The following is a 12461-nucleotide window of genomic DNA, read 5'->3' as shown; positions in this document are numbered from 1 at the left end:
ATCTATGTACATACGCATGCATGTGTGGAGAACATGTTTAAAATGAATGGGATAACACCACATGGGACATTTTATAAACAGACATTTTTATAAACAGTGTTGGGTGCCTCGGTGGTTCAGTGGGTTAAAACCTCTGCCTTTGGCTCAGGTCATGATCCCAGGGTCCTAGGAATGAGCCCTGCATCGGACTCTCTGCTCAGCAGGGAACTTGCTTCCCCCCCTCCCTCTCTTTGCCTGCCTCTCTCCTACTTGTAATCTCTCTCTCTCTCTAACATATAAATAAAGTCTTGGAAAAACACCAGCTTGTATCATTTAGTTCTGTACTAGGAGCTATTGCTATCTACCATCACGAAAATTTCCCCTGCCCTGATTTCTGAGATATTTTTCTCTTCTAATTCTTGCTCCTTTCTTGCACTGACTTTTCCTCCTCTACTCTCCTCTTAAATCTTGAGGCTTTCTTGGGTCCACACTTTTCTCTGCTCATTCAGCCTGGTCTTTCAGCATGGCAGGGTCCTCATTCCCTGGCATCCCCCGCTGACCCTCCACTGATAGCTCCCTTCATGACTGTCTTATGTTTTCTAAGTCCCCACGAAACATCTTAACTTGAATAACTCACGTATAACTCAAACACAATCTACCAAGAACTGAACTCAAATCTGATAAAAGCCTTTCCCTAGTTTTTAGATAGTACTGACGAAATACTGAAGCCAGAAGTTTATCATCCTTGCCTTCTCCCTCTTTTTCCCTCCCAATGATCTTTGGTTACAAAAGATGATCTTTTCTATATGCAGCTGCCTCTCCCATTATTCTGTCCTCTCTAGCACTTCTGGCATGACCTTTGTAAGGGTCCCTTATCATCTCTCACCTGTTCTGTGGCAGAAGGTCCCTAACTTGTCTCCCTCCACCACACCTACTCATACTAAATACTAAATGCAGCAGGAGGAATTAATTTACAAATAGACTTTTTTTTTTCCAAGAGATTTTGCAGGGAAGAATAGAAAAGACCAAAACATTCAAAAACATCAAGAGAAGGCCAGGTTAAAGCAAAGTTTGTTTGCTTTGTAATGTGAGAAAAAAAATTTAAAAATTTTATTTATTTATTTGAGAGACAGAGCATGATGAAGTGGGGGAGGGTCAGAGGGAGAAGGAGACTCCCCGCTGAGCAGGGACTTGATTCGGGACTTGATCCTGGAACTCCAGGATCATGACCTGAGCCCAAGGCAGTCGCTTGACCAACTGAGCCACACAGGTGTCCCTGTAAAGTGAGAAAATTTAAGGAATATTGGTAGACAGCAAGGGAAGGAGCTAGTAAACCTGCAGTATAAGGGAAGGTTAACAAGGTAAGTTTCCCAAGAATGTCAGAGGGAATGAGATCCCAGAGCAATCCTCAGAACCCAAAGGAAAAGAAGTGAGAATAAGTAAAAGATCTATATTTTAGGGACACTTAAGGAGTTTGTATGCTGAATTCTCAGGTTATCTGCTAAAGGTGAAAGAAAGAAGAAAAAGTGGGACCTTTGAAAAGTTTGGTAAAATCTTGTGACAACCTGATCTTAAATACTGCTGAATGGGATTGAGTAGAGATAAGCAACTGTCTGTTTATATGTTCACCACTATGCCCACACTTAGCACTGTGCCTGAGCATAGTGCCCCCTCAGTACAACCCTGAGGGACTAAGCTCCACAAGAGCAGAAATCAGGTCTCATTCATACAACTCACACTGGGCTTAATCATTTAGAAACTCAAGTGTCAACAGAATGAATTTTATAGAAAATTCCATAAAAATATCATGAGCCAGACTCTCTGAAACTGGAAGCTTCTCGTATTATCCACTTAAAGTTCAACTTTATTAAGAAGAAACAAAGATAATTCATTTTCATTTCAGGGATTCACTAAATTCATAGTGAATCTAAAAAACAACTCTTAGAATATGTTTGTATCATTAAAAATTAAACAATTTTCCTATTCTTACTGTTGATATTGTACAATCTTACAAATGATACTAAAATAGTCATTATCTTTTATATTTTAATTACCCAAAAGAGGAAACAGAATTAATTTTTTTTTAGAAATATCATTTGAAATCTTTCTCAAAGTTATCAAAACAAATACAAGAGTCTTCTGATAAATTCTGAAAAAATATATTCTAAGTCATTTTGAAGTGCCTTACATAAACAATTAGTTCTACCTTGACTCTGTCTGTGCGGCTGTTGAAAAGTCCAATCCGTCTAATGGTGCTGAGGATGGGATCGGTGGAGTCATCAATCATGTTGTGAGTGGTCACTGGAGGCAAAGACTGTCGCTGAAGTCATAGAGGAAAGAAAATGTCAATTGTGGGACGAATTAATAAGTGTGACTAATTTCAACAATAGGTCATTGGCAACATGTCATCCAACTTTTATGCCCTCTATCTTTTGGAGACATTAATGATGATGACTAAGTTTTGTGCAGGTTTCAGAGGAAGGCAAAGGCTTGAAGAACTTCCTTCTGGAATTATGAACACATGATACTTCTGTTTCTCACCTGCAGCCACTACATGAAAGGCCTAGACTTCTTAACCACTCTTAAGACCTGTTTGGAATGAAGGTGTCCTGAAGTTGTGACTCAAGATGAACCCTTTTCCTGGACCCTTCTAGCAGGCCTGTCCTCTGATGGTACCTGATGCCTCACTGTTATGACAAGATGTTGGTGAATGCCTATCTTCCATTTTTACAAAAAGTCCTCTCAGCTGAGAAACATTCACCTTTTCTTGATCATGACTCAAAATGCCATGCTTTTCAAAGATTTTTAGGGACCATTTTGTTGTCACTGCAATATACAATTGCAATTGTATATCCAATTGCAATTGCAAATCCAATTTCAAATGGACGTATTGGTTCCAAAGGAATTTTTAAGTTGATACAAGATAAATTCCAAGAAAAAAAATTTTTTTAAAGATTTTATTTATTTATTTGACAGAGAGAGATCACAAGTAGACAGAGAGGCAGGCAGAGAGAGAGAGAAAGGAGGAAGCAGGCTCCCTGCCGAGCAGAGAGCCCGATGCGGGAGTCCCCGGACGCGAGATCATGACCTGAGCCGAAGGCAGCGGCTTAACCCACTGAGCCACCCAGGTGCCCCCCAAGAAATTTTTTAAAAGAGCACTGAAAAGCACCCAAAAAAGAAAATAAGTAAAGTTGTCATTTAGGTAAATGCATAAGAAAGACTTTTCTAGCTCCTGGGTTTATATGTTTCCCAAACTTGCCCATTCTAATAAGTTAAAATATTGATCTAAATTGATTTTAACGATCTTGGGAGTGTGGGTCACTCTTTTCTTCATTACCTGAGTTGAGAAGATGGCTCTTTTCATAATTGTTACATCATCTCGATCCAAAATGTTGTTCATGTCAGGAATTTCTCCTCTGTGGGGCAAAATAATATTAATAAGAAAAATAAAAATAACTGGCACCAATTCAATGTCTCCATGAGTCCGATAGTGCTCTAAGCACTTTAAAAAATATATAAAGCAAACATGGTTTCCTGATGACTCTCAAAGGCATGAAGAAGTTTGATAAAAGAATAATTTCGATAGCATAGAAGAAAGTTAAAATTCCTTTTTAAATTTTTTAAATTGTAACTTCTTTTTAAAAAAGATTTTATTTGTTTATTTGACAGAGATTGATAGTGAGAACAGGATCACAAGCCGGGGCGGGGGGCGGGGGGCGGGGGTGGTGGGAGTGGGAGAGGAAAAGCAGGCAGGACTCTGCGATCATGACCTGAGCCAAAGGCCAATGCTTAAGGACTGAGCCACCCAGATATCCCTTAGAACTCATTTTTAAAACATTAATGTTGACCATCAGGAGGACACTTTCATCATATTTGGCTACTCTTGAATATGTTCACAAGTGGCCATACCTGTCCATCTATAATTTGATATTTTTACAGGTTAAAGGAAATGATGCATGTTTGCCACAATCAGTCAGGAGACAACCAGCTTTCTCTTCATATTCTAATAAAATCCATATATTTTATATATATTATTATTTTATAATATATTTTGATTTGATTTAATTATTTAGAATTTTTAATACTTTTATATATTTCATTTATTTTATTATGTATTTGAATGTTTATTATTCTTTAAGTAAATATAGGTTACTTAACATTACTTAATATAAACTTAGTATATAAATAAATATAGGTATTTAATATATAAAGTCAATACATATCTTAACTTATAAGTTTCATGAAATCTCCATCAGTTTCACATTGACATATTAACCCCTATTGAGAATCTCATTGAATTAGAACCTAATTTGTCTATGTGATGATGTCACATTTGTACAACCTGTTTATAAGTATTTTTCAGATGATGGGTAAAACAAAACCCGTTCCCATAATATAATACATATTCAAAGGCTAATAATTCTTTTATATTTGGAACAAAAGAAATACATGATAGTGTATAAGTTATTAAATTTGAATAACGAAGCCCTAACATATTTGAAATGTGAAGTAGTCTCAGCACCTACCTTAACAATGCATCATAGAGTTTTTTTCCAAAATTTTCCTTCACAGAATGTGCAATGTCCCTGTATGAATTGGAAGATTTATAATTTAAACATTGTTGCAATTTAAAATCTGTTTGTGTGACCATGCTGATGTTTTGTCAATGTGTCCTTCGAAATTAACAGGTTTCTTTTGTTGAACCTCTTCTACTGTTTTTCCCAGTTGCCAATTTAGCTTGAGTTCAGACCTCCAGATTTGAAGCAGCAGAACGTCCTGAGCAGCCCACAGAGCTTAACATTTTTTTGCCTGATGATACTCAGGCCAGGATAAAGGGCAGGGTGGGGTAGTGGATGGAAATATAGATGTAACAAGATGGCAAATTCATTGGTGATTGTTGAATGTGGGCTATGAGAATGGAGGGGGTCATTACACTAAATGTCTTTACTTTAGCTTTCATTTTTAAATTTTCACAATAAAATTAAAAATAAATTCGACCTATCTTTAAATATTTCTACAGAGTTTTTAATCCTTCCATGGTGGCTCATTCCAATGTTTTTATAGTAACACAGTTTGGTAGGTACTACATAATCTGACATAGTAGCCTATGAGAAGAGAACCAAGCAGCACTTGTGCTATAATAATCTTTTTTTTAAGATTTTTTTATTTATTCATTTGTGAGAGAGCGGGAGAGCAGAAACAGAGGGGGAGGGTCAGAGGGAGAGAGAGAAGTAGACTCCCTTCTGAGCAGTGACCGCCCCTCCGCCCCTACCCAACGTGGAGGGTTGATCCCAGAACCCCAGGATCGTGACCTGAGCCAAAGGCAGAAGCTCAACTGACTTAGCCACCCAGGTACCCTTTGTGCTATAATAATGTTTTCTTTTTAATATTTTATTTATGTATTTGACAGAGAGAGAGAGTGAGAGAGGGAACACACGCACAGCGAGTAGGAGAGGGAGAACCAGGCTTCCCGCAGAGCAGGGAGCCCGATGCGGGGCTTGATCCCAGGACCTTGGGACCATGAGCTGAGCCAAAGGCAGACACTTAACAACTGAGGCACCCAGGTGCCCATGTGTTATAATAATTATATCTTAAAGAAAAAAGTTTAAGGACATATATCAGAAATTACACATGTTTAAAAAATCGGTTGACACTAATTGCTTGAGAGTATTTACAAGACATGAGGTTACCATAGCTGTTTCCGTACTGCTTGGCCTTTCAGCGTTTCCACATTGAAATTATTTGTCTTGGCAGGCATGATGAAAAACACCACCACTGTGACATCACTTTTATGCATCTAGTAGGGGATTAGGAAACACGACAAGTCAACTACCAAAGGTAAAAGAAAACATCAACAGATGGACCTTAAACTTAAAAAAAAAAAAACTGTTTTAAATTATCTTTAAATAAAAACAATACTTATTTATGATTCACAGAGAAATTAAAGCCACCTTCCTGAAGCTTTACTCAAAAATATTAATTTAAATCTGGTTTTTAGTCATGATCTTTTGATTAACAATTTGAAAATTCATGCATAAAATATTTTCCTTAAGCAGGTAAAATACATAACAATTGCTAGTGGTATCACAGTGCTTTTCTGGGGTTAAAAAAAAGGTCAGATGAATGTGAGTTATGTTACAAAGTCAAAATTAGTTCTTTAAAATTTCAGATTGGAAAATTTATGGGGATTTAGCTTTGTTTCAATCTCTTTTTTCCAGTTTACTCACAATAATTTGCACAAATAGATTGCTTACACTTTTCCTTTAAAAGTCTTTCCATAATGCTGCATTTTGTTTTTCTGGCCCTAAAGCACAGGAACAAGCATATGCCCAGCCCCTCTGGTGGCAGGCAGTGCTGGATGCTTTAAAAGCTTAACTTAACCCAAGCCTCATAATAACAACAGCTAGCATGTTCTTCATTTTACTAACTGAAAGAGTGGCGCGAGTGTTTCAATTGTCTGAGTTACTATAACAGATTATTGACAAAGCTAAGATTCAAACTGGTGTTTTTTTATTCTATACTGTTTTCTTTTTCTCTTCCCTAGCACATCTCAGAAGGAAATGACATACCCAAACAGCTGTGAGAGTGGAAGCATAAACTCACTTAAGACAGTGCACATATGAATGTTCATGTGTTCTGGAAATGACTGTCTCCTAAGTGTGGGCACCCATACTTTGTGGCCCCCTCAGAGGTCTGACTGTCTATTAAGATAATCTGTAGAAGTCAGAGACTAGGAAACTCACTCCAGAGTAGCCAACGTGCTATGAAAGAATAAATATACTATATGAGAGAGAATGCTTTCTTTTAATTTCTTCAAGTATTGTAATGACCTTTGATATCTAGAATAGTGATTAGCCTTTGCTTCATACATAAAGATAAAGTGACTGTTTAATAAATGTATAGAAAAATTGATTAATAATATCCCTAAACATGATACATGTTTGATAATAACTTTGAGTCCATAAAGCTTGTTGAATAGATACATATCAGAAATATTATGGAATAAGATTAATCCAGCCTATTCTAGAATAATGTCTGTGGTCTTCAGTCTTATTTTACAGAGTTGGGTTTTTATTAATGTATTATTTCCTTACAAAGTGGTATCAGTAAATCTTTCAGGATACTTGGTAAGATGTTTGCTCTAAAGCAAAAATAAATCTATGTCCAAGGAAAAAAAATTAACTGGAGAACAGTACAAGCTCAGGAAAGTTTAGGTTGTCTTGGTATCTCAGTAGGATTGAAATTCTATGCTGGTCTCCTATAGCTTACTGTTATTTATTCTATATTTTTACATGATAAGATTAGAATATAAGCCAATAACTTTAATCACTAGCTATTACATGATACCATTTTGTATATCTCCTTCTATTGGCACAGGTTTTATTGCTGGCTTAATTGGGAACCTATATTAAGTCCCACCTTCCTGAACAAAAATTGATGGATTCCACATGGAATTGGGAACCTCTTTTCCCCTCCTTGTTTCCATGATGTGGGACATCTCCTGGTTTCATAGTTCAAACTCTTAATCTCAGGGAGGAAGTGTGGCTGGTGAGTAGGGAGAGGAATAGCATTTGTGTGTGTTTTCCCTGTTGTACAGAAAACAACTGCTTGGTTGCTTGCAGTGTGGTGCAGGTTCCCTGCAGGCCTTCTGTGGTTGGGGGAACACAGCAATGTGATGAGCTAGCCAGGTCTACCAGAAGGTTCAATATCAGGAAGCCTATGGGTGTCCTTTAACAAGCCACATCTCCCATTACAGTCTTTATTGGTTTTTAAAATGGTGAATCTTGTTCTCCATTTGCTTGATTTCTTCATATTTATCTCTCAACTGGTTAACTCTTGGGACAGGAGAAGGAATGCTATAATGTCATCTTAAAACAGAACACAATAAGCTCATGGCTCTCTTAAAAAAATACCTGATAACATAGACAGATACACGAGTGAACAAAGTGGCGATCCCAATATGTAACTTGAAAGGCTGGAGCTGTTCTTAGAAGATTGTCATTTTAAGTATTCACAATCATATATCTGTTAGAAACTTCTTCAGAAGCCAGAAAGTTCTGTTCTTCCCACAGAAGGAAGTCCTCCTGTAAAAGTGTTAGACAGTGTTCTATAGCATTCTTACCCTCAGCAGAAAATTTAGCCTGGATAAGGCTTCTAGGAAGATGTCAGCTCCTTTGTTTGAAAACTCATATCTCCCAGCAATGAAAAGGAACAAAGTCTTTTCAAGATCGAAGTCCAGATGACTAAAACAAAACAAAACAGTTTCAAATGAAATAAGGCAACAGCAACAAGATGTACAAATGAGTTCTGTTAAAGTTCAAAGGGGGCTGGGAAAGATAAACATTTACTATAACAATATTGTTTTCTCTATGCCATAGGTTTTTTTTAAATAAAGAAGAGCATACCCATAGAAATGACCTCGAACAAAATCTTGGATCCTGGCCTTGTACATGGCATGTAGATTTTGAAACTCATGCACTGCTGAAAATTTCTTAACATTTAAGCCATTTGGAGTAACTACGTCTGGAAAAGCAAAAAAAAAAAAAAAAAAAAAAAAAAATCACAGAAATCTTTTGAGAGAGGGTACCATTGTAGCAAAATAGTGTGCTTTCATATATTAAATTTAAAAATTAATTAATTAATTAATTAACTAATTTATATGTTCCTTAACATTTCTAGTTTCTATCATACAACTAAAAATTCATAAAACATCAGAATAAGTAACTGAAATAGGAAATTAGGGGTGTGTGACCAAAATAACATTAACTAGTACAACAAAATGTCTAATTAAAAGCACAAATAAGGAGTACTATAGTTTTCATTTATTGGTGGCTTATTACTGCTCTAAATGCTCAGAATGCTTTAAAATATAACTCATCTAATCCTTGCAAGAAGCAATGGGGTAGGTGTTCTTATCTGCATTTTCAGACACCCAAACAGGCCCAGAGCTGTTAAGGAATCTGAGAACACAAATACCGGTAGGAGTAGAATCCATGCAGTCTGCCTCCACATGTTGTGTCTCTGGCCATGTTGTGCATGAAACTACCTCCTAGCATCTTGTTTGACCAAGTGTATGGGAAATGTTCTATCTGGAAAATTGGAAAGGCAGTCCTTTATTTCTAATTCCCAGAAGATTTACTCAAGCAGGAAGACATTTTTGGTTTTCCAGAATAATCAGCCTGTGACAAGAAAGATAGAGACTCCTCAGGGTACAAGATGGGAACTACCTACTGACTTGAATACACGGGTTGCTGCAAAAACAAATGAAATTCAAAAAAAGAAGCTATGTAAAAAAAAAAAATTTAACACATGGCAACGGGCATTTTTGCAATGGAGATTTGAGCTAGAATTATAACTGTGCCATCATTTTGAAGGATATTTAAGAGTTAACAAGCTATCTTTTGAAATGGTTCCAGAAAATCAACCCCGGGTTCCTGGTCATAGCAATAGCAAACTGCCGATTCTTCTGATTTTTTACTAAGTAACTGGGAAAATTCTTATACTCCACAGCAGAGTCGATTTTAAGTTGCCAAAGTTTCTAGTGAAAACCCTCATGTGAATAATTCCTATAGGACAGTAGACAATCCCCTCTTACTATGTATTTCCCTTTCCATAACATTATATAGTGCTTTGTTCTAGACTCTAGTGTATTTGACAAATATTAGCTTTGTTTTTAGAAAATCATATAAAGTAACTTATTTTGCTATCCACATTTTATAGGAGAAGAATCTAACCTATAGAGAGGTTAAGTTATTTGCCCAAGATCAAGTAATTACAAAGTAACAGAGGTAGGATTCAAAACCAGGGCAGCCTGGAGGCATCTGGATGGCTCAGTTGGCTAAATTTTGGACTCTTAATTTCCCTCAGGTTTAGAACTCAAGGTTATGAGATCGAGCACTGTGACGGATTCCATGCTCAGCTCAGAGTTGACTTGAGAGTCTCTCTCTCCTTCTACTGCTCCCCACACCCCATGTACTTGCTCTTTATTTATAAATAAATAAGTTTATTTATTTATAAATAAATCAATCTTTAAAATAAATTAAAATAAAACTAAAGCAGTCTGGCTCTGAGGTCTACACCTTTATCCACTGTGACAATCAGCTGTCTTGTCCAAAAAGATATAGAAGCCAAGAATATATATTAATATCACTTTATTATGACTTTAATTCCTCTGGAACTTTTCAAGTGTTTCACAAACGAAGGTGTATTTGGCAGCAGGAGGAAGGATAAGATTGTGTGGACATTCGATAAAAGAGCAGCCTCAAGAGAAAGTTTTATTTTAGAATAGGAAAAAAAAAACCAAAGCATTTTGCAAGCACAGAAAAGATACTGTAGACAAGAAACAAGAAGGATGCAAGAAAGAAATAGCATATTGATGGAGTTAACTTCTGTAAGGGGCATGGCAGTGAGAATCCAAGTGAACCCTGGGGAGTACTTGGAAAGACAAAAGGAGAACATGGAAACTGTATGCTGTCATTATTCAAATTTCTTGGATTCTTCTTTAAAAAAAAAAAAAAAAATTCACAGAAATCTTTTGAGAGAGGGTACCATTGTAGCAAAATAGTGTGCTTTCATATATTAAATTTAAAAATTAATTAATTAATTAATTAACTAATTTATATGTTCCTTAACATTTCTAGTTTCTATCATACAACTAAAAATTCATAAAACATCAGAATAAGTAACTGAAATAGGAAATTAGGGGTGTGTGACCAAAATAACATTAACTAGTACAACAAAATGTCTAATTAAAAGCACAAATAAGGAGTACTATAGTTTTCATTTATTGGTGGCTTATTACTGCTCTAAATGCTCAGAATGCTTTAAAATATAACTCATCTAATCCTTGCAAGAAGCAATGGGGTAGGTGTTCTTATCTGCATTTTCAGACACCCAAACAGGCCCAGAGCTGTTAAGGAATCTGAGAACACAAATACCGGTAGGAGTAGAATCCATGCAGTCTGCCTCCACATGTTGTGTCTCTGGCCATGTTGTGCATGAAACTACCTCCTAGCATCTTGTTTGACCAAGTGTATGGGAAATGTTCTATCTGGAAAATTGGAAAGGCAGTCCTTTATTTCTAATTCCCAGAAGATTTACTCAAGCAGGAAGACATTTTTGGTTTTCCAGAATAATCAGCCTGTGACAAGAAAGATAGAGACTCCTCAGGGTACAAGATGGGAACTACCTACTGACTTGAATACACGGGTTGCTGCAAAAACAAATGAAATTCAAAAAAAGAAGCTATGTAAAAAAAAAAAATTTAACACATGGCAACGGGCATTTTTGCAATGGAGATTTGAGCTAGAATTATAACTGTGCCATCATTTTGAAGGATATTTAAGAGTTAACAAGCTATCTTTTGAAATGGTTCCAGAAAATCAACCCCGGGTTCCTGGTCATAGCAATAGCAAACTGCCGATTCTTCTGATTTTTTACTAAGTAACTGGGAAAATTCTTATACTCCACAGCAGAGTCGATTTTAAGTTGCCAAAGTTTCTAGTGAAAACCCTCATGTGAATAATTCCTATAGGACAGTAGACAATCCCCTCTTACTATGTATTTCCCTTTCCATAACATTATATAGTGCTTTGTTCTAGACTCTAGTGTATTTGACAAATATTAGCTTTGTTTTTAGAAAATCATATAAAGTAACTTATTTTGCTATCCACATTTTATAGGAGAAGAATCTAACCTATAGAGAGGTTAAGTTATTTGCCCAAGATCAAGTAATTACAAAGTAACAGAGGTAGGATTCAAAACCAGGGCAGCCTGGAGGCATCTGGATGGCTCAGTTGGCTAAATTTTGGACTCTTAATTTCCCTCAGGTTTAGAACTCAAGGTTATGAGATCGAGCACTGTGACGGATTCCATGCTCAGCTCAGAGTTGACTTGAGAGTCTCTCTCTCCTTCTACTGCTCCCCACACCCCATGTACTTGCTCTTTATTTATAAATAAATAAGTTTATTTATTTATAAATAAATCAATCTTTAAAATAAATTAAAATAAAACTAAAGCAGTCTGGCTCTGAGGTCTACACCTTTATCCACTGTGACAATCAGCTGTCTTGTCCAAAAAGATATAGAAGCCAAGAATATATATTAATATCACTTTATTATGACTTTAATTCCTCTGGAACTTTTCAAGTGTTTCACAAACGAAGGTGTATTTGGCAGCAGGAGGAAGGATAAGATTGTGTGGACATTCGATAAAAGAGCAGCCTCAAGAGAAAGTTTTATTTTAGAATAGGAAAAAAAAAACCAAAGCATTTTGCAAGCACAGAAAAGATACTGTAGACAAGAAACAAGAAGGATGCAAGAAAGAAATAGCATATTGATGGAGTTAACTTCTGTAAGGGGCATGGCAGTGAGAATCCAAGTGAACCCTGGGGAGTACTTGGAAAGACAAAAGGAGAACATGGAAACTGTATGCTGTCATTATTCAAATTTCTTGGATTCTTCTTTAAAAAAAAAAAAAAAAAT

General features: G+C 36.3%; 1 protein-coding gene across 2 annotated transcripts in view; it reads right to left on the bottom strand.

Moving 5' to 3' along the window:
• The window catches only part of GYS2 (glycogen synthase 2), a 54858-nt gene that overhangs the window by 18529 nt on the left and 23868 nt on the right, over positions 1-12461 (bottom strand). For both annotated transcript variants that reach the window (XM_059402843.1, XM_059402844.1), the window contains exons 6-11: positions 8385-8502; positions 8102-8222; positions 5670-5776; positions 4506-4565; positions 3317-3395; positions 2186-2299 (exon numbers count right to left, since the gene is read on the bottom strand). In XM_059402843.1, coding sequence (XP_059258826.1) covers positions 2186-2299; positions 3317-3395; positions 4506-4565; positions 5670-5776; positions 8102-8222; positions 8385-8502 — 599 coding nt within the window. The remainder of the gene's footprint in view (positions 1-2185; positions 2300-3316; positions 3396-4505; positions 4566-5669; positions 5777-8101; positions 8223-8384; positions 8503-12461) is intronic.

Source organism: Mustela nigripes, chromosome 6, assembly GCF_022355385.1.
Source record: "Mustela nigripes isolate SB6536 chromosome 6, MUSNIG.SB6536, whole genome shotgun sequence".
Taxonomy (NCBI): Eukaryota; Metazoa; Chordata; class Mammalia; order Carnivora; family Mustelidae; genus Mustela; species Mustela nigripes.
This window is presented reverse-complemented; position numbering and strand designations above follow the sequence as displayed.